This window comes from Lissotriton vulgaris, chromosome 9, assembly GCF_964263255.1.
Source record: "Lissotriton vulgaris chromosome 9, aLisVul1.2, whole genome shotgun sequence".
Taxonomy (NCBI): domain Eukaryota; kingdom Metazoa; phylum Chordata; class Amphibia; order Caudata; family Salamandridae; genus Lissotriton; species Lissotriton vulgaris.
Window position 1 is genome coordinate 167,704,606 of NC_141697.1, and position 22,413 is coordinate 167,727,018.

A 22,413-nucleotide genomic window follows, 5' to 3' on the forward strand; every position below is an offset into this window, starting at 1 on the left:
CGATGCTTCTTTGTCAGATCAGTGAGCACCTAGGTCCCAATCTCTGAGCACTTTTTGGCAGAAAATATTTTATGTCCCAAGTTTTGGAATTGGGTTATCTGGGCACCTTTAGCACCACTTCCAATGGTCCAGGACTAGAGGGGTACCACTAGTAGGGTCAGGCCTCACTCAGGGTGGGCCCAGGGGTGGGTTCAAGATGGTTGGAGCCTTTTCTGTCCTTGAGTCTCTGATTAGGAGGTCAACCAACTAGCCCTTGGAGTCACTCTGGAATTCCAGGGTTCAAGCAGGAACACAGGTCTCAAGCAGCAGGGGAGTCTTCTGAGGGCACACAGATGGCTTCAGGTAGTAAAAAATCTTTCTTGGTGCAGTACACAGTCCTCTGAAGTACATGGCTGACCACAGGCAGCTGGCAGCCCTCTGACAGCCGTTCCACAGATCCAGAAGTAAACTGAAGAGTGGGTTTGAAAATCCTATTGTTATGGCTGTTGCCCCTGTTGAATTAGGAGAAACGTCTGGAGCATTCCCCCCACAGATGTATATGGAATTTCCTGCCCCCCAACCCTGTTCCCAGATTGTCTGCAGGCACAATAGGCTAGTGTGAAGGTTTCTATGTGAGAGGTGAAACACAATCTTTTCAAGTCCAAGTGGGGCTGTGCACAGCTCCATTCTCTGATCCTGCCTGAAATGGCCCATTCAGGTAATACCTAATCCCTCTATTGTGTGACTGTCTGGGACGTATCACAATGGCGAATTGCAAGGGCCACCTAGACAAAGTCATGAGACCAACAAACAGACTGCAGGCACTAAATGGTTATGACCAGAAAATTGCAACTCTCTAAAAGGAGCATTTTCTGAATTGTGACTTAAAATCTGACTTTGCCATTAATGAGGATTTTCAATTATAATTCCTTAGATACCAGACATGCCTTTTCTACCTGTTCCCAATCCAAAGTTAATACTTCAATGTAATAAGGTAACCAAATGTTATCCTATGGGAGCGGTAGGCCTCACAGTATTGAAACATGAATTTGTGAACTTTTCACTACCTAGACATGTAAAAATTTAAAGCACATGTCCAACTTTGTATTTACAATACACACTGCCCTATGAGCTATCAAGGGCCTTAGGGGTGTTTTAAAAAAAGGAGTTTAAAGAATTGGAACGGGAGTATTTTCCCAAGTATAATTGGCAAATTAAAACTGGCTACAGTGGCAGGTCTGAGGAATGTTTTAAGGGGCTACTTAAGCGGGTGGTGCAATAAGTGTTGAAGGTCCACTAGTAGAATATAATTTACCAGCCCTGGGTATATGGTACACCTCTTTACTAGGGACTTGTAAGTAAATGAAATCTACTAATCAGGTGTAAGCTACTTTACCATGTTTTAGGGAATGAGTACAAGCACATTAGAACTGGTTAAGAGTGGTAAAGTGCACAGAGTATAGTGGATAATAAAAATGAATTTCATAAAAATATGAGGGAGTAGGAAAAACGTAGCAGGAATACCACACTAAAGATGTCAGGTAAGTGAGGTAGTATTGGGTTGTTAGACATTGGGTCTCTAGATGGCAAAGGTTTGCACCCTGTCCAAGTAGGGACCGCAATCCTAGTCAGGTTAAGCTAAGTACACAATTGAAATTAAACTGTGCTCACACCCCATAGCTTGGCACAACACAGACATGCTTAACTTAAGAAGCAAAGTGTAAAGTATTTGTTCATAAAACACACACACAACAACACAATGAAAAACCACAGAATGACTCCACCTTTCACCAAACGCCTGTAACTGACGGACTCTAGCAGCGGGAGCCCTTCTCAGCGGAGACCGGAGACAGCGCCTGCAACTCGCCGGACCCGCTTTGCGGGTCCCGCAGCGCGGCTGCCTAGGAGGGGGCCGTTGTTCTTTCTGCAAGGGGCTGGTGTCTTATGACCGGCAGGGCTGCGAGCACAAGCAGGGAATCCGTGGACCAGGAGTCCCTGCGCGCCCAATCGCCATCAGCTGGGCTGCTCTCCCTGCCGGCCACGCCCACCCGCCCACGGATAAAGGTGTCTTCTGCCTCCTATCTGGTGGGACCTTTCACCAAATGCCTGTAACTGACGGACTCTAGCAGCGGGAGCCCTTCTCAGCAGAGACCGGAGACAGCGCCTGTAACTCGCCGGACCCGCTTCGCGGGTCCCGCAGCGCGGCTGCCTAGGAGGGGGCCGTTGTTCTTTCTGCAAGGGGCTGGTGTCTTACGACCGGCAGGGCTGCGAGCACAGGCAGGGACTCCGTGGACCAGGAGTCCCTGCGCGCCCAATCGCCATCAGCTGGGCTGCTCTCCCTGCCGGCCACGCCCACCCGCGCACGGATAAAGGTGTCTTCTGCCTCCTACCTGGTGGGACCTTTCACCAAACGCCTGTAACTGACGGACTCTAGCAGCGGGAGCCCTTCTCAGTGGAGACCGGAGACAGCGCCTGCAACTCGCCGGACCCGCTTCGCGGGTCCCGCAGCGTGGCTGCCTAGGAGGGGGCCGTTGTTCTTTCTGCAAGGGGCTGGTGTCTTACGACCGGCAGGGCTGCTAGCACAGGCAGGGACTCCGTGGACCAGGAGTCCATGCGCGCCCAATCGCCATCAGCTGGGCTGCTCTCCCTGCCGGCCACGCCCACCCGCCAATCACGCCACTTGTCATAAAAGCTCGCTGTGTACACGCCGCGCGGGAGCGCGCCGGGAGAAGCCCGGGACAAGGGCGGGACCGTCTAAGGCCATCCAAGGACGATCAAGGTCGGGTTGGGCCCACTCTCTTTCATTGGTAATTCCAGAACTTTCCTTCATTAACTGGTATTAAGACTTTGTATTAAATTTTACTTGTTTATAGATAAAAAAAACGATATACTAAATTCACATGATGTCCTTGCGTTCAGGGAAGGGTAGACAGGTAACTGTAAAAACGAACAATGGGAAAGCTACTGGAACTTTAGATGATTTTATAACCCGGGCAACGGGGATTTTAGAAAAAGAAATTGCCCTTACTGAAAAGCGTTTGTCTTTAGACTTAATAACAGGAAAACGTTCCTCCTTGGGACGCATTGGTTCAACAATTACCCCCAATAAGTCAACACCTACCCCTGACAAGAGCCCAGATAGCAACCTGGAAGCTAGCTCAAAAAAAAAAGACAAAAAAAAAAAAAAAAAAGAAAAGACTCCACCCAGGTTTAGAAAAATAGAGAACATTTATCTGAGTAAATCAGACCAAAACAACAAAAATCCAATAACAGTGCTTTGAAGTCAGTAGTGTTAAAATGTTACTTGTGGTCATGCTGGACTGGGGAGAATCCAAAGTTCAGGCCAACGGCAATGGAGGGCAAGCCGGCTACAAGACTCGTGCATGGTCCACTGAAAAAGTGCATTGGATGAAGCAAAGCGTAGTTGTCGAACGTCCGATGTGTGAACCCAATTGCGTGAATCAGATCTGGTTCACGCAGTTGGGTTCATGCATTGAAGTCGAGCCTTGCAGTTGGGACTTCGGATTGGCACTGCATCATCGTCAAACCTTGCAGCTGGATACCTCGTTGTTGTTGAGCCACGCAGGGATGTCTTTTGATCAGCACTAAGTTAACATCGAAGGGCACTGCATCCGTTACAATCTGTGCATTGGTGATGATGCACCGATGTCATAGCAAATCAGCTGCAGAAGCCCCAAGACTAGAGGGGCACCTCAGGCAAGGGTAGGGTTCATAGATGGCAAAGTCCAGCAGCACTAATAGAATTACAAGAAGCCTTATGTGTCCCTGAGATTTAAGAAAACAGGTGGCAAGCCTGCAAGCCCTTGGAGTCACTCTGCGTTTAAGTGAGATGTGTCCATTCCTTGTCTTCAGCAGGGTAGAAATCAGCAGGCACCAGGGGTAGCTCAGCACAGAAGGGAAGCAGTTCCTTAGAACACTCCATCAATCAGAGTGGCAATCCTTGTAGCACAGCAGACCTAACTCCTGGCAGAGTTCTTCACAGGTTCAGTAGTGTACCGTCTTAGTAGGGTCAGAGCCCCAATACCAAATGTATCTTTGAAGATAGGGGTAACTTGAAAGCACCTCCTTGAAGTGCACAGGTCCCCTTTCTTCCCAGCAGTATCTGCCAGGCTACCTGTGGGGGTAATCAGTCCTTTGTGTGGGAACAGGACACAGCCTATTCAGTTGTACGTGTCTGCTTCCTCTCCCCCTTCCTGCCCAGGCTGTCAAAATGCAGATGAGTTCACTGTCACAAACACCATCCTTGTGTTTGTGGCTGTCTAAAAGGAATGCAGAAGGTGTAGGTGTCACTCAGAATGGACATTGTGGTGGAGACAGACTGCAGGCACACAGAGCTAAGTTGAGAGCAGAGAAATGTCCACTTTTTAAAAGTGGCCTTTCTAAAATAGTTATTCAAATCCAACTTTACCACTAAGAAGGATTTACCATAACCATTCCTAATGTATGAAACATTATTTATCTACTACTTTCTAATTAGGAATTATAGCTTAAAAGTATATTTTAAAGAATTCCCAATGCTAGACTATGAGAGGAGTAGGCCTCACAGTAGGGAAAAACAAAATTTGCTGTTTGTCACTACCAGGACCTATACAACTTACAAGTACCTGTCCTACTTTTTATGTCACAACACCCTGCTCATAGGGCTACCTTGGGCCTACTATAGGGGTGGCATGTGTAATAAAAGGGGAGATTAAGGTTTAGCAAGTGTTTTTTAAATGTTAAGTCAATGTGGCAATACACTACACACACAGGCCTTGCAATCTCAGTCCTGATAAATGTTTGAAATGCTACTTAGGTGGATGGCACATTAAGTGCCACAGGTTCATTAGTAGCATTCAGATTAAAGGCCCTAGGTTTATGGTATACCACTTTACAGGGGACCTATAAGTAAACTAAATATGCCATTCACGTAATATACCAACGTCACCATGTTTAAGGGTAGAAGCAATTGCACCTTAGCACTGGATAGCAGTGGTAAATTGTCAGAGTCCTAAGGCCAATAAAAAGACACAGTAGAAAGTGGAGGTAAGCAGGCAAAAATGTGGGGGAAGACCACCCTAAGGTTGACAGGTCTAACATTCGTTAACAAATATTTTTTGGGGGATGTAAGGTCAAATTTAAGTTTGGATGATGTCTTTCTTATTTCCATCAGTACTGCCAAACAATATTAACACCAGTTTTTGTTAAAATAATGAACATATGTATGTACTGCTAAAATAGGAGATCACTTGTAGATTAGCAACTCATATAAAACACAAAATAACTCTGGACATATGACATGACCTAAAAGTAGCCAAAATATAATCACATTATACTGAGTCTGTGAATTGTTTTTTAAGAACTTTGAAGTATGTGGCCCAATCTTAAATATTTTTCCTTGCCTTTTATTATCTTAAGTGCTCAAATGGAAGAGAGGATGATTGGTTGTCATAAAGTTTGTATGCTAAAAAGTTGAATTTCTGACCTTGGGCACTCAACTACTACAGAAAATTCTCCACAGGGGTAAAGCTTGGAAAAGGGGAAGAGAAGTGAGTTCCTTAGAGAGTATACGATTGGTATTTGAATTATGGTGTTTACACACACTGACATACCTCTGTGGGTATTCACAAACTTTTACAATTAATTTCTGCACTCAGTTTAAAAGCATTATCCTAGTGCCGCAACAAGCTTGAATAAGTATGCAAAATGGTTGAGGTACAGAACCCCCTCCACTTTGAATGTCACTGTACCTCTAGAAAATGTGCATATTTATTTAACTATTATATTTAAATGTTAAAGCACACATTGACTCTTTCTGCAAGTTAAATGTCACTCAGTTAACTGACGTAGTAAGGATGGAAGGTTAAGAAGCATTACCGGAATTCAAACTCATGACCTGAATATGATCACATTTCTTAACTTACAGAGCCATCTTGCTTGCCACATGGTTTAGCGTTAGTGTTTCATATTTTCTCCAATTCTCAAAGTTACACCATATTGTTTGATGATTAGCGTAGTCTGAGTGACTGAAGGAGAAGACTAGACATTTTTTACACTAGATGACCTCATATCTCTCGTGAATCGGACTTTCTGTGAAAAGCATGCCAAAAAGAAGCTATTCGGGACGATTTATTGCTCTATCAGGCAAGCAGTGAAATATACATTATAGTGTAAGACGTATCACATATGGGTTTTAACATGCTGAAAGCGTTGACGTGTCAAAATTAAGTTCCTCCGAAATTAATTACCAGCATTTCCATGTAATTATGTTTACGTGTTTTTAAAAAGGTCATTTGAGACAGGAAATGCAGCACTTCAAAGTCATTATGTGTTGATTTATAAAACATTTACTTTAGGCATGGCTTAATTCCTCTAGGAGACCATTTGCTTTCAATTTTCATTCATACAGATGTGCCTTTTTCCTAAATGAATTGGTATTCACGAGAATTTATATTTTTGCTCCAGACATGAATTGAGATTTATGTTTCTGAAATCTGACTAAGGGGACTGCTTTATTTTCTTTATTCATTTAGTGAAGTTGTAGGGTGCACTTCATTTCTAAATCCTCACCACACATATACAAAAGAGTAGAGCTGGGGTGGGTGAGAATAGCAAGCAGATAGAAAGAATCAGGTTGGTCAAAGACGTTCGAGAATAGACACATTATGGATGGCATTGATATATGAGTAGCACAGTAATGTCTCAGAGATGCAGATGAGATGCATTCGACTTAATGAAGGGATTTTGAAATCCTACCAAGGTTTCCTTAGTAAATGATTATATTAACACCTTGGCTGCTAGGCGTTCCCCCCCCCCCTGTGCTGAAAATTGCGATTTTGCTGGTGTCATGACGAGCTCAGCTCGTCATCAGCACAGCTCAACTGTGCATCATGACGAGCCGAGCTCGTCATGAGCATCGAAAGGGTTAAGAAACACAGGCTCTCGTTCTCAGATGTTTTTAGCAAAAGTAACTATTTTTGCTTTATGAATTTTGCTAATGTTTCTTTTTGGGAGGATGGCAATGGAGGTGTACCTGGATGCAAAACCCAAATCACCAACTTCTTTCTCTAAAAAGATTGTCTTCAATTTAAATACACGAATATGTCCACGAATGGTCACCAATGTACACAACATTCGTTATTTTTATCAACTTCATGACAATGTGGACAGGTTTCAATAGAGTTCAATGTGAATCTCTGCTTATTATTGCAGCCATGGCACCTGCTTCAGGCAATTTCCTTGAGAAATATGTACTGTGTTCTAGAACGTTAGAAAACAACAATTACATAACGAAACCAATTTAGACAAATCAAGAATAAAATAATAGACAAAAGATATAGAAAAGATTAAAGTTGTGGAGGGAAACCAGAGTTATAGGGGCACATGCATCAAGGTAGGCAATTGCAATTCCATAACTGCGATGTTTAAGGAATCCTAATTGTGGAATCACAATTGCCTTTGCATGTAGGATTCGCTAAAATATTAGCAATTCCTATGTATTCCTTAATCGCAAATAGCAAATTGCAATTCACAATTAAGGACTAGCTTCCCATTCATTCCTATGGGCCTAGAGGCCCATAGGAATGAATGGGAATTGCATGCCCAATTTGCGAATACCAAGTAGGTACTTGCAAATTGCGCATGCAATTTCAAGGGTGCAAGGGGGCCAAAAGGCCACCCTGATGCACCCCCAAAATTGGAGTGTGCACATGTGGCGCGTACACATGCCCTAAAGAGTGCACCACATGGCACTTTGAAAAATGCACGAAGTTGTATTTAGGAAATGCTTGCTGAATTCCAAATAGGGAATCGTAATTTGCGATTCCTTAAATGCATTCAAAAATTTGCATTTTTGCATCTCAAATGCAAAAATACGTGTGGCAAAGGGGTCGATTCACAGAATCGGCCCGTTTTATGATCAGTATTTTCGTTGATGCATGTGCTTCATAGTTTTTTGAATTTTTAAGGTAAAATGCACTAAATAAAACCCACGAAGTGCCAAGCAGAGTCAAGTTTCACAGTTGATTGGGATCTAGACATGATTTCAGGCTGACAGCAATGGAGCAGAGGTCGACTAATCCTAGGTGGTCACTCCAATCATAGCTTTTACCTTGGGACTTTGCAAATTAGGTAGTTCTCAATATCCTTCAGTGGGGCAGGAAAGGATGATGAACCAGCATGGGTTCCTTGACTTTGGATATGCTGTCAGTGATCTACCACTCAAGGATTCAGCTTTGGCTGCTAAAGGTCAGAGTAGAACAAAGTCGATTTTGTAGCGAGGGGAGGTAATTTCGTTGACTCACACCAGTCCTAAGCCCTATGATTAGGCTTGAGAATGCAACACCATGGTAGTATCAAATAGGGATGAAAACATTAAAAAACAGAATCGGTAGCTGACTAGGCCACACTTTCCTCATAGACCTTTGGTGTCTTGTCCATGTCCTCCAGAATTCAGAAAAATCACAATATATCAAACGTTTTTGGATGCTGCAGACATCACTCATGAAACTTCCTACCTCCCTTTGGACCTCAAGGCTAACTTATAGGTACCAAACTGCTCTTACTGCCTGGATTCTTTCAGTGATCACTGTGATCCATTAACAACTGCTCCACTGGATCTTCTCAGAGGAGGAGGACCTTTTGCCTTTTGTTTCTATCTAGCAAGATTAAAGAAAAGATCGAGATAAGGTGTCCTTCAGTCTTTTCCCAGTAGTCAGGTAGAATCTGATTTCTTTTTTCAGTGTTTGTTCCAGCTCCAAGAATGTTCTCAGTAGACAGTGGTAAATATGTCATTCTTATTTTGTGCACTACCAAGTGATTGGAGAATTCCATATACCTAATCATGTTAAATTTCGCATTCTAGCTTTCTATAGGTGGACCCCACCGTCCTCAAAAACTACAGACCCATCTCCCTGCTCCCGTTCTCAGTGAAAGTCAATGGAGAAAGCCATCAAAAGCCAACTCACCACATTCATCAAAGAGCACAACATCCTTGACTCCTCCCAATCCGGCTTCAGAAAAAACCACAGTACGGAAACTGCCCTCCTCGCCGCAACAGATGACATCCTCACCTTACAGGACGAAGGAGAAACAGCAACCCTCACCCTCCTCGACCTCTCTACAGCATTCAACACAGCTTCTCACCGCACCCTAATACGCAGACTCCACAAAGCAGCGATCCAAGACAAGGCCCTCAACTGGATCCGCTCCTTCCTCTCTGGCAGAACGTCAGACTCCCCCCTTCCTCTCAGACCCAACACCTACCACCTGTGGAGTCCCCCAGGGCTCCACCCTCAGCCCTACGCTCTTCAACGTCTACATGGTTCCGCTCGCCCCCATTGTCAGAACCTACCGACTCAACATTGTGTCATACGCAGATGACACCTAACTCATCATCTCCCTATCTAAGAAATCCAACACCGCCAGACACAATTTTCGAGAAGGCATGGAAGGCGTCGCCAAATGGATGAAAAACAGCTGCCTACAACTAAACACCAACAAAACGGAAGTACTCATCATGGGCCCAAACCCAGACACCTGCAACGACACCTGGTGGCCCCCCGCCCTCGGAAGCCCACCCACCCCCACGGACCATGCAAGCAACCTGGGAATCATCCTGGACTCAGAGCTCAAAATGCTCCAAAACCCTCCGCCTCATACGTAAGACCTTCAAATGGACCCCCCTCGCACACAGAAAGACCGTCACTCATGCCCTGGGCACCTGCAGACTCGACTACGGCAAAGCACTCTATGCCAGAATAAACAAAAACCTCACCCATAAGCTACAGAACATCCAAAAAGCCACCGCAAGACTGGTCCTCAACCTGCCAAGACACTGCCACATCTCCCAGCACCTGCGCACTCTCCACTGACTCCCCTTCGAAGCTGGAGTCACCTTCAAGAGGCTAACCCACGCTCACAAGGCCCTCCACGACACCGGGTCAGCATACTTGAACAGCCGTCTAAAATTTCACGCACCCCAAAGGACCCTACGATCAGCCCAGCTCTCCGACGATGTTGTCCCCGTGCCAGAAAGACCAGAACGGAAGGCTGTTCCTTCTCCTTCCTCGTGGGCAGAGCCTGGAACAACCTTCCACTCCACCTCTGACAGGCAACATCGCCTCCCATCTTCACAAGAAACCTCAAAACCTGGCTCTTTGACAGACCCCCTCCTTGATGGACTGGAACCTGCGCCCCCTAGCGTCTTGAGACCCTTGCGGATCAGTAGTCATGTTTAACAAACACCTTGATTGATTGATTGCTATATAGAGCCATCCTTCAGAAGGCAGTCTCATAAAGATGGAGCTGATTGGATCTTTTCTAGTGCCACCAGGGTTACTCATGATTTCCGTATATCAAGTGCTTCTTCAACACAAGGTTTACTTTTAGTGATGATGCACCTGCAACGTTACTTTTCATATTGCCTGCAATTTTATTTCTATGATTTAGTATATGACACATGCCAGTGATTTCACCGCCATTTGTGCAGCATGCAAATAGTGTGTGTGATCTCATCAGAAACAGAGGTCAACATGGTATCATGTTTGATGTTGCTTTTATTACTGCAAATGTTTCCATGGAAGATAAAATTAATATGGATGTTCTTAATAGCTTCATAGGCAGGACCGGTCATAGAAGATTCACAGGTAGAATGCACCTCCAAATTGCTATTTTTTCTGTTATTTGGACTGTGTGCACTGTGATGCTGACCTTCAGTGGATAGAAACGTGGTGCCTCGAAGCCTGCCTTGAGGTCTTGCATCAGTGACTAGGAGGAACCTTCTCTGTAGTTGGAGAAAAGAGTGCTTAAACATTTAGCCAATTCCAGAAAACTAAGACAAGGTACTGCACAATTTTAGGCTAATGTCATTTTTATGAAAATTGATTTATGTAATGTTTGTTCTTTAATTGTTTCTGTGTATCTTTGGTGAATAATAACCAACAAAAAAAACTCCTAAAAAAACATATGATAAATAACCAGTGATTCATTCTGATAAATTGTTCGAATTTGCACTCAGTTTAATTCTCTGTTTGATACAATTCAATTCTGTCTAGTAGAGGTCACGGTACTGGCATTTTTTCTGTTGTTTTACAGGCCCAGTAGAAGCATTTGCTTTTCAGGCCCTGGTCACAGTCAGTGCAATTTGCAAGGGATGTACCAGTAAATCATAATTACAATTTATACAGGGAGCACTTGCACTTTGACACGGATCAACAGTGGCAAAGTGCCCAAAGCATCTAAGCCAGCAAAAACGAAATCTAGCACAGTAAAAAATGGAGTGGGTAGAGGCAAAATGTCAGGGGAAAACACGCCAAGGATGCCAAGTCAAACAGGCATCAAAAGCAAAATCTCAGAAGGAGCTTGACTACAACACATTCGACTTTAAGGTCCCCTTGCCACCTTCATATTTTGATCGTGCCCCGTCCAAGTCCGATTGTAAACCGGCCTAGTTGGTGGATCCAAGTTCCGCTCCATTGCAGTCAGCCTGATAATGCACCTAGAGCCATATCATCAATGAAATGACACTTTGCATTGGCACTTTACATTTTCTAGCCTCTTTTTGCTTTAAAACTTTAAAAATACAAATCTGCGTTTACTCTTATACAATTGTGATCTCTATTGTTCTAACCTGGGGTGGAATAATATTGAGTTGTTTTATTGGCTTTAATACTATTGGTACTGCATCAACGTAACTTGTATTTCTACGGACAGATGATAACTGGATGTGGTACAGCTACCTGGGCTTAATCAAAGTTTCACAGAGAGCTGTGTTGAGAGCAAACTAGGGTGTGTTCATTAAGGTTTTAAGGTTACCCACTTCCCCAATCATTTATCAGCCTTCTGACAATAATGTATTTCTCACCTGGGGGACTGCTAAACATACCCAGTACCTGTGTTCTACACCTTAAAAACTGTAACTCTGCTTACTTTTAATGGGCATTCCTGGTTTTTAGCTAGAACACAGTAACAAGATATAGAATGTGAAACAATGTCAGAACAGGCAGGCATCACATGTGGGCTACTCTGTAGTTTTAACCCCTTGCATGCTGATGACAGCCCCCAGCCGTCATGCACTACGGCGCTCGCGTCATAAACCCACCCACTCGTGATTTTGCCGCACAGGCGCAGAATAGCGGCCGCATGGAAGTGGTTAAAGCATCCCAAAAATAAGGTTAAAAACATGGCTTCAGTATTACTCAAACATACCTAAAAATCAGTATCGAAAAGTTGAAGCCAGCAGTTATCACAGTTAACGCTTTATGACAAGTTCCATTTTTTAAACCTAAGCCTAACCCCTGGTAGGAGTGGCAGAGAACAGACAAGGTTAACTAAGAGGAAATGTGAAGAGCAAGTGCCTAAATAGCTAAACTTTTCAAAAACAATGCAAGAAATGCTCTCAACCCAATTTATAAAAATAGAGAAACAATTCATAAGCAAAATCACACCAACATTATAAAAAATCCAATAGAGGAAATTGAAGACATCTTTAAGTGAAAATAACTTCAAAAAAGTGCAAAAACTCCAATGCTACTTAATAGTCGCAGTAGATATGATCTAGGAACAATTGGAGAGCAACCACAATGGAGCACGAGTTGTATGTAGCAAGTAGATTGGCCATGCTAGGGCCGGAAAGTAGGGAAGTTCAAATACGTTTTAAGGGCCCAATCTGAAAAGGAACTTTCCTAATTTTGTGAGAAAAAATTATACTACACGTTGCCAGTGCAGGACAAAATTCAGTTTGACTCTGTGGAACTGCTGGTTGCATGCTTTTTGCTGTAGGTCTCCTTGAAAGTCTGGAGCTTTGAGCAAAGCATTTTTGAAAAGTAGGCAACCTTTATTTAGTGACCAAACATCCATAGGAGTACATTTCCAATGTCAAGATGTTAGGGAAATAGCAATATCAAAGTCCAGTCGGAGGCCAGTTGCCACTGGTCAGCTGGGATTATTCACTGGAATATTCTCCAAAGGAGAAAGCACAAGCAATTTAGCACTGGTTAGCAGTGTACAAGTGCATAGAGTCCTAAAGCCAACATAAACATATTCCGCAAAGCAGGAGAGGGGAAGGTAAAATGTTTGAGAGTCACCCTGCAGAGATGGCCACTTCCAATGACCGACCACTGCAAGAGTTGGCTGAAAGGCTTGACGTCAAATAAAACAATTATTGGATGAAAAACCCCTACTACACTTAACCTTTTTGTCATTCATAGTGGAGAAGTCTTGTGCCAATATCTCCATGGGTGTTCAACGCCTGCTACACACAGCCTTTGAATGTGCAGCTGTGGTTGAGCTCAGGACTTGACTTTCAGCCAAGAACTGTACCCACCGTTTTCTGGAAGCCACTGCCCACCCGCACATAACTGCAAAAGTCAACCCATGCTGCACATAAATGTCTACATCAGCGTTTCCCTAACTGTGGTCCTCGGACCCCCAGGGGTCCATAAGACATTCCCAGTGGGTCCGCTGGACTCGAGTGCCTGTTGTCGTAGTGAAAAATGAAATGCCCATGCGTCCTCACAGCACACAAGAGCTGTGAATGTTGGCGCAGGGGCGGCGAGACCTCAGCAACACAATTGGGAGGCCGGGCAGCGAATGGTCAGTGGGCAGTCAGGGGGGCGGGGCCGCAGGGGGCACAGCGGCTGGGGAAACGAGTGAAACAGAAGGCAAAAGGGGCACAAAAACAAGGAAAAACAAGCATTGGAAATGCAATAGGTCTCGCAGTAGTAAAGTTTGAGCTATAGGTGTTATTTATTTTTTTGTTTTTTATTTATGTGTTGTTTTTTCTAAATAGCTGAATTAATAGCTTTCTTCTTTACAAAGCCAATAGTTATAATTTTTGTAAATGTGACACCTCTAGCATTTGTAAAGCAACATGTTTTGTATTAACGGGACTTATATGTGACTTATATGTATTGATATAAAAAAAATCAATGGCTTTTAAAAAAAATTAATAATTAATACGTAAATAAAATGGATTTTATTTTATATTGCCAATAGCTTAAAGTTTATTAAATATATTTAGTGAAGATGCTGTGAGTGAGGGTGAGTGAGGGTGAGGGTGAGTGAGGGTGAGGGTGAGTGAGGGGTTGAGGGTGAGTGAGGGTGAGGGGTTGAGGGTGAGTGAGGGTGGGTGAGGGGTTGAGGGTGAGTGAGGGTGGGTGAGGGTGAGTGAGGGTGAGTAAGGGTGAGTGAGGGTGAGTGAGGGTGAGTGAGGGTGAGTGAGGGTGAGTGAGGGTGAGGGGTTGAGGGTGAGTGAGGGTGAGGGTGGGTGAGGGTGAGTGAGGGTGAGGGGTTGAGGGTGAGTGAGGGTGAGGGGTTGAGAGTGAGTGAGGGTGAGGGATTGAGGTTGAGGGGTTGAGGGTGAGTGAGGGTGAGTGAGGGTGAGGGGTTGAGGGTGAGTGAGGGTGAGGGTGAGTGAGGATGAGGTGTTGAGGGTGGGTGAGTGAGGGTGAGGGTGGGTGAGGGTGAGTGAGGGTGAGTGAGGGTGAGGGTGAGTGAGGGTGAGGGTGAGTGTGAGTGAGGGTGAGTGAGGGTGAGTGAGGGTGAGGGGTTGAGGGTGATTGAGGGTGAGGGTGAGTGAGGGTGAGGGGTTGAGGGTGAGACCTAAAAATGCCAACCATAAGACTATCAGTACATAAAGAAGTTAGTAGCTATTCCTAATTACGTCTGGAAAACGTAATAAGTTGTATGGTAGAATTACTTTATTAACTCTCGGGAGCTTAAAGAACATAGGGTGTTTCCTTTGAAAAGCAATTTCATGGCAGGAGTTGAAAATGACGTCTAGTACATCTTTTATGTCTATAACAGGAAGTGACTATATACGGTCACACCCACTACCCGTTAACCCACCTTCTGTGAATTCCGGTACCAGAAGCTCTTGGCGACGGCTGTCCGCCTCTCTTACGTACTGCATGTTCGGAGATGACTTATGTGACGTCACAGCTGTCACAGACGCTGTGCCCGCTATGCCACTGATGCACATCGACCTACAGGCTCCTTGTGGGCCCTTGTATGAGCTTGTAATAAACTTTACCTTGAATCTCTCCGTTTGTCAATCTAACTTCCCACTACACCGAGGTAAAGGAAGAAGGGCTGTAGAGGAAAGAGCACAGTGGTATGAGGAGGTGGGAAAGAGGGCATTGGATGGATGCATATGGCTGCATATGAGCAGCAGATTATAGTGTGCCCCAAAGAAGAGTACGTATTGAGAACTATATTGGCATGTACACACAACACGCATACCCCTGCTGAATGTTATTGTTATGGGGCATACATTTCTTTTAATATTGGCGGAGCGAAAGGAACACCGTCAATACAGTTCTAAAAAAATGTAAAAAAAAAAAACATACCGAACCGCTTCTAATTGGACCTAAAAATCAACACAACAGGGGGCGCGTCTGAAAGCTCGAACTTTAAATGAAGAAAAAAAAACGAAGATAGGCCTACAACCCATGCACGTAAAGCAACGGAAGGGAAGTGTATTGTAAGTAAAAAAAAGCGGCCATCTTGAAGCTATTTCCTTGATATTTGTAACACTGAACGGAGCACGTACAAATGCCACGATTCAAAACGCAAAAACTGATTTTGAACAGGTAATAAAATATAATTAAGTCGAAATGGAAAATAAAGTATTATGGACGCCTACTTTGATGGTTAATATGCAGCATTCTTGTTTTTCTTCATTTAAAGTTCGAGCTTTCAGACGCGGGAGGGGGCGGAGCAGGGGTGTGGGAGGAGTGCGGGAACGCCTACAACCCATGCACGTAAAGCAACGGAAGGGAAGTGTATTGTAAGTAAAAAAAAGCGGCCATCTTGAAGCTATTTCCTTGATATTTGTAACACTGAACGGAGCACGTACTAATGCCACGATTCAAAACGCAAAAACTGATTTTGAACAGGTAATAAAATATAATTAAGTCGAAATGGAAAATAAAGTATTATGGACGCCTACTTTGATGGTTAATATGCAGCATTCTTGTTTTTCTTCATTTAAAGTTCGAGCTTTCAGACGCGGGAGGGGGCGGAGCGGGGGTGTGGGAGGAGTGCGGGAACAGACGTCGAGGGGAGGAGAGTAAGGGAGGCACGGCCTAGCGGACGTGCAATCAAGAAGTGAGGGGGCGGGAGAGTAGGCAAGGCAGGCGGCTGGGGGCATGTGCACGCGCTTTTAAGCTCAATGCGCATGCGCATTGAGCTTAAAAGTCACGGGCACTGCAAGGAATCGCCACGATTCCTTGCAAGTTGGACAAAGAGTGGATAAGCCCCCATAGTCTCGCTTGCTCGATGCGCTTTGACAGGCGAGACCTAAACAGTGGCACAGAAGGTAGAAGGGCACAAAAAAACGAGTGGAATAGAGGGCAGAAGGGCACAAAAAAAGAGGGAAAAACGAGTGAAACAGAGGGCAGAAAGGCACAAAAAACAAGGGAAAAACAAGTGGAAAAGAGGGCAGAAAGGCACAAAAAACAAGTGGAACAGAGGGCAGAAGGACACAAAAAACAAGGGAAAAACGAGTGGAACAGAAGGGAGAAAGGCACAAAAAACAATGGAAAAACGAGTGGCACAGAGGACAGAAAGGCACACAAAACGAGGGAAAAATGAGTGGAACAGAGGGCAGAAAGGCACAAAAAACAAGTGGAACAGAGGGCAGAAAGGTACAAAAAACGATTGGAACAGAGGACAGAAGGGCACAAAAAAACTAGGGAAAAAACGAGTGGAACAGAGGGCAGAAAGGCACAAAAAACGAGGGTAAAACGAGTGGCACAGAGGGCAGAAAGGCACAAAAAATGAGGGAAAAACAAGTGGAACAGAGGGCAGAAAGGCGCAAAAAACGAGTGGAACAGAGGGCAGAAAGGCACAGAAAATGAGGGGAAAACTAGTGGAACAGAAGGCAAAAGGGGCACAAAAATGAGGGAAAAAGGAGTGGCACAGAGGGCAGACGGGCACAAAAAACGAGTGGCACAGAGGCAAAATAAAGAATACAGAAATATAGGGGAAGCTAAGAACAGAAGGCAGAACAGACAGAGAGGCACAGGGGCAGCGAGGGGAACGGAAGGGAAAAGCGGGCAGAGACACAGGGCAGCGAGGGGTACAGAAGGAAAGACCGGGCAGAGAGAGCACGGGGACAACGAGGGGAACAGAGAGAAGAAAAGGGGAATGGACCACGTACAGGCAGCGGGGGAAGACAGACAACAGCAGTCACAGACACAACAATGAAAATACAGGCAATAAAATAAAAGCAATAAAGCGTTGAAAGGCACATGTGTATAGGTTACCGTTACTTGGCAGGCAGGTAAAAATAGCCAGGATCAGCAGTAGGATTTTCGTGCTACTGCCTGATTGCTCACTTTCCACAAGCCCTTGGGTGAATTATGTGTGCGGTCAAGCTTTCATATTCAGACATATCAAGCTCTTATTTTGTGTAGCCTTTGCAGTTTGTTGTTGGCAAGGTACAGAGCAGTGGGCATCCTAACAGGAGAGGGTCATGTCAGGTGCCACGCGAGGCCTCTCCGAAATATGACATTACTGCACTGCTCACCCCTTGGTGGTAAAATGTTGTTCTGCTGTCTGTGACTAAAGATTATGTCTAACAGGGGTTGATGGTAATTGGCATAGCATTGTTCCATGATCTCGCTGAAACAATATGCCTCCTGTGCAGATACCTTACTGCCATCTCTTGCACTTCCATGATGAACTCCTAATATAGACCTTGAATTTGTTCCGTACACTGAACTCATTGCTTTGTGCACTATCTTGTTAGAATTTTCACAATATTAATTACTCCTTGGGGCATGTCTTTTTTTATATAATGCTTCATAATTGTATAATATTTTAGACCTTCTTAAACTGTGAATAGGTAAAAATGCTAATAATTCACAATCATTCAACCTGTTGCTGTAAGGAAGGGTCACCACTTCAAGGCTCTGGAATGAGAATGTAGAGGTGCTGCTATGGCTGAGAGCAGGAGACTTGAACCACTAAATAATACACTACTGTATGCATACATGTCCATGCCAATAGTACAAATTCAGGCTGTCTCCCTCTTGAAAATGCCTCTGCTTCAAAAGGCGTTTTTAAAAAGAAATTTAAATTGTACAAATTGCTTGGGGGTCCCCGGCTTCCAGTAGTGATTCAATGGGGGTCCTCAGGAGTCAAAAGTTTAGGAACCACTGATCTACATGATATGCCATAAACAACAAAATATAATTATAAAACATATGGCTTGTGTTATAGTCACACTCATTGTTTGTTGATGCAGAAAACTGTGTTGCACCATGATGTATATGAGTATCTCTTCTAAACTTCCGATGAACGAAATATATTTGGAAATGTTGCTATGAAATGAATCATTCGGCCCATATATTGAACATCATGTAGGGAACAGAACCCTTTCTCCGCCTAACCCTTTTAGAAACAGCTGGACTTAGTACTCTCCCTGGCTGAATGCATTGGTTCTAAACATATTTCCCAGGGCTGCTTGCGGCTCCCAGTTAAGCCTTGAGTAAAATCAAGCTGCTCTGGTATGGTGAATCAATTTGAAATCCTTTCTTCTCCACTTATAAGAACACATTCCACACATTGTATTGCTATTGATGGCATGCATAAATAGCTTTTAGCAGAGCATGATAACATCACTCATTGAGAAACTCTGAACTCTTACCTGTACTACTTGATATGTTAACATCAATGCTTATGTCTGATATTCCTCCTCCTTTGAGAGATGCAACACACGTATACGTCCCAAAGTCAGTGAATTTTAGGTCTATGATGTCCAAATTAGTTGTTCCTGGTGAAACATCTGGATCAGTGTGCGTGATGACCATCCTTTCGGAGCTGCGTAAGGGACGACCATTTTTGAACCAACTAAATGCGAGTTCCTCAGAAGGAACTGCCTCTACTTGGCAGGAGATCTTCACTTCACGTCCAATCTGGATGTTGTCATCTTTGTGATATGGATCTGGCGTTATCCAAAAACGTCCTTTTTTCAATGCTAAAGATAAAAAAAATAATACCATTAATCTTATGATAATTCAGTAGAACTTTAAAACATAAGTGTTTTAACTACTTTAAGAAACATTTTTATTTGTCCAGCGCAACAGTAAATCAGTAATGCAGTTCCAGATGTTATCTCCTGTTGCCAGTCAAACAGGTATTACAGGTTTCTAAATTCTACCATCCCTGGATTACCGGGTGCAGTAAAACTCAAGCACAGTTTCATCAACCGAAAGGAGCTGAAATACAAACCTGGAAAATGGCCTGTTAGTGGGGAATATAGGCAAAAACAGATGCAGTGATTCTGCATCCCATATGTTATTCCGAATAACTGGGTAATGAACTCGGAATGACATGGTGATGGGGAGGGTTAAGTGATGGCAAGGTCTGGAGTTACGTTCCTACCATTACCATTGGCCGTACAATTGGCGCCTACTTGAAAATAACTAGCACTTGCCTAAATGACACTATACTTACAAAAGCTAACAAGGTGGCCTAAGTCAGTAAATTAATAGAGCATAAGGTGTGCACAACAAGCATACTCTTATAGTTTCTCTTAACACTCACTTGGGGGCTGGCCCTATAGTGTGACAGTAGAGTGGTTATGGAAGTTCAATGCAATGAGGTGCATGCATACTGATTTTGGTAAAACCAATTTGAAAATCAAAAAGTTTTAAGTGCATTTCACACACATTTCTCCACGCACGAGTTGTAGTGGCAGTTCAGAACATAACTGCTGCAGAGAGCGTGGAAAGGAGAACCCTTTATGCCAATTTTCATCAAGGGTACAGGAAGAAAAGGCAAGTCATTGAAAATATAAGAGAACAATACATTCCCAAGGTTAATTTGAATAAGTAATCGTAAACTGGTGTATTAAATACTTTTGTTAACGAAATCAGAAAATCTAGGGTTATGAAAACAGTTCTGGGTGTCTTTTTGGAAAATTCTATACACTTAAGACTATCCCAGAGACAGTTATAAGTGACACCTGTTTGGGAACGTACACTTAGTAAAATATCACCAAAAGGTCTAAAATAAAAACAAACAAATGCATATTCTACGAGAGTTTGAGCTACCCCTGCTTTTGTAAATCATGCCTAAGTTCTTACAGAACACTCTTGTGAGCTCATTCTGAAATATAATGAAAGCATGCATTCTTAATTTATCCTGAAAAATACTTCGCGAGCCATCTATCGTAGTTTCAATAACCTTTCTTTCTAACCTCAAGCAGTATTAAACGCAAACATTAACATGCAAATGCTTAATGGGTGAATACAAAATTAATCCAAATGACTCACAACAACATTAAGGAAGACATTATACGCTAACGACATAGGGTTTCAGTCTGAACCTGAGTTTCCGAGTGTATTTTACTGCTTGTGTGTGACTTCCAGAGTCATTAAATATTTAAACTGCAGAGATACCCAGACAGGAGTCTGACATCAAGTCACCTTGGGAAAAGCAAAAGATCATATGTTTATCTTCTCTGCTTCCCTAGTTTAATGAAAGCAGCGGTGAAATGTAGGTATATCAAGCCTCCTGAAGCAGAAAGTTATATATTTATATATTTTTTTGTTGGGTTTCAAAAAATAAAAAGTTTTTATTTGGCCCCAGGACCTAGCCTGCAGTCATGTCATTTGCCAGCTCCTGGGCCTGCTGGTCAGGGCCGGACTGGGAACACCAACCAGCCCTGGCAGGTTGCTGCTCAACCGCCCGTGGGAGTGGGGGGAAGGGGTGGTCAGTGATGTATCGAAACTTGAGGGTGCTCTCCTGCTAGGTACATGTCAGGGGCCCACACATTCCAGACCCAGTCAAGAGCTCTCTGCCGCACACAGTGCCAAAGGGGGCCTCTTGGAGCTCGGGGCTCCCCCCACACCGCAGGGGTTGCAGGGGCTATTGTTACGGCACAGGGGGCTGGTAGTTTGCGAAGCACTGCTCCCACTTTCCTTACAGGGGGGCGATATTGCAGCACTGCTGCGAAACCAATAGCAGTCCTTTAGCTCTTTCCTGGACACTTTGGCACATGCCTCTTCTGGGTCATCCCAGAGATTCCCCTGTCCCACATACTCTGAAGTGTGTTGAATGTAAGAGAGCCAGTGTAATTTACCTGCCCCCGGTAGACCATCACCTCTCTTAGTTCATCCCTGTATTCCAAGAGTGCTGGGGTAACCCACAGATGTCACCAAAATAAAAGAGGTCTGAGATTAACTTCTTCAACGATAGCTCTTACCCCAAGGACCATTCGGAGCAACTTTTGTGTGGTGCTCCGAGGGAGACCGAATAGTTGGCTGAGGAAGGTATTTTCTATCTGTGTAAGACTCTCAGAGATGGGATGAGCTCATAACTCTGCTCCATACAGCGCCGCTGCCCTGGCTTGGAACTTGTATATTTCTATTGCTGGGCTCACAGGTTTATGGCTAGATTTTTGGAAAACCTTTGTTAGGCCCCCCGATGTTTGTGCCAGTTTCAGGGTTGATTTGTTAATGTGTGCCCCCAGTCAATTGTTTCTGTGATAGTTATGCTGAGATAATCAAAAGGAGATACTCTCTCTAGCGGTTTGCCATTTAAGCTTGGGTTTGGCCGGGTACTTCTGGCTGAGTTGAACACCATGAATTTCATTTTTTTGGAGGATGATTAAGCCCTCTTTCTCCGAAAAACGCCTCAAATCTGTTTAGTACCCTCTGTATCCCCATGGGCGATTTTGATAATAATAGGGTGTCATCGGCAAACATCATGGCTGGAATTTTACGTGATGCCAACTCAGGGACGTCCAGATCTTTCTCACTAAGCAAAAAGTCAACTAACCCATTTATAAATAGGCTAAAAAGAGTCAGGGCAAGGACACATCCCTAGCGGGCACCTCTACTTACAGGAATGGGGTTGTGAGTTTTCCTTCTTTGCCGAATCTGATTTGGGGGTAGTTTCCCACATGTAGCCGCTTCATGGTTTGGCACAGGTATGACGGAACCTCCATCTTAAGAAGAACTGCCCACAGCTTGTCTCTTGGGACCAGGTGGAACGCAGATTTCAGGTCTAAAAATATTAGATAGAGGTGCCACCCTCCAAACACACGATCTTCCAGGGTAGTATCTACAGCCTGAGGATTTGATCCAGTATGGACATTTTTTCTCTGAACCCTGCCTGGAGTGGACTAAGTATCTTATACTCCTCCATCCAAATCTGCAACCGGAGTAGCAGCACCCTCGCACATTTTTTTTGGCTGATACCTATAAGGCTTATAGGCCTGTAGTTTGTGGGTGGCAGCGGGGAGCCCTTTTTATATATAGGGATTATTTCGGCTCCGGCCCAGCTGGCAGGAATCTTCATGTCTTGTAATATGGCGTTGAATAAAAAGAAGAGATTTGGTGCCCAAATAGTGCGTTCACTGCAAAATAAGTCACCTGGGATCTTGTCTGATCCTGGTACTTTGGCCGGAGCTATTTTGGAGAG

At 44.0% G+C, this 22,413-nt stretch overlaps 1 protein-coding gene across 4 annotated transcripts in view; it reads right to left on the reverse strand.

Moving 5' to 3' along the window:
- MDGA2 (MAM domain containing glycosylphosphatidylinositol anchor 2) overlaps positions 1 to 22,413 on the reverse strand; it is a 1,595,858-nt gene that overhangs the window by 560,015 nt on the left and 1,013,430 nt on the right. For all 4 annotated transcript variants that reach the window (XM_086937278.1, XM_086937277.1, XM_086937275.1 and 1 more), the window contains exon 7: positions 18,632 to 18,961. In XM_086937278.1, coding sequence (XP_086793404.1) covers positions 18,632 to 18,961 — 330 coding nt within the window. The remainder of the gene's footprint in view (positions 1 to 18,631; positions 18,962 to 22,413) is intronic.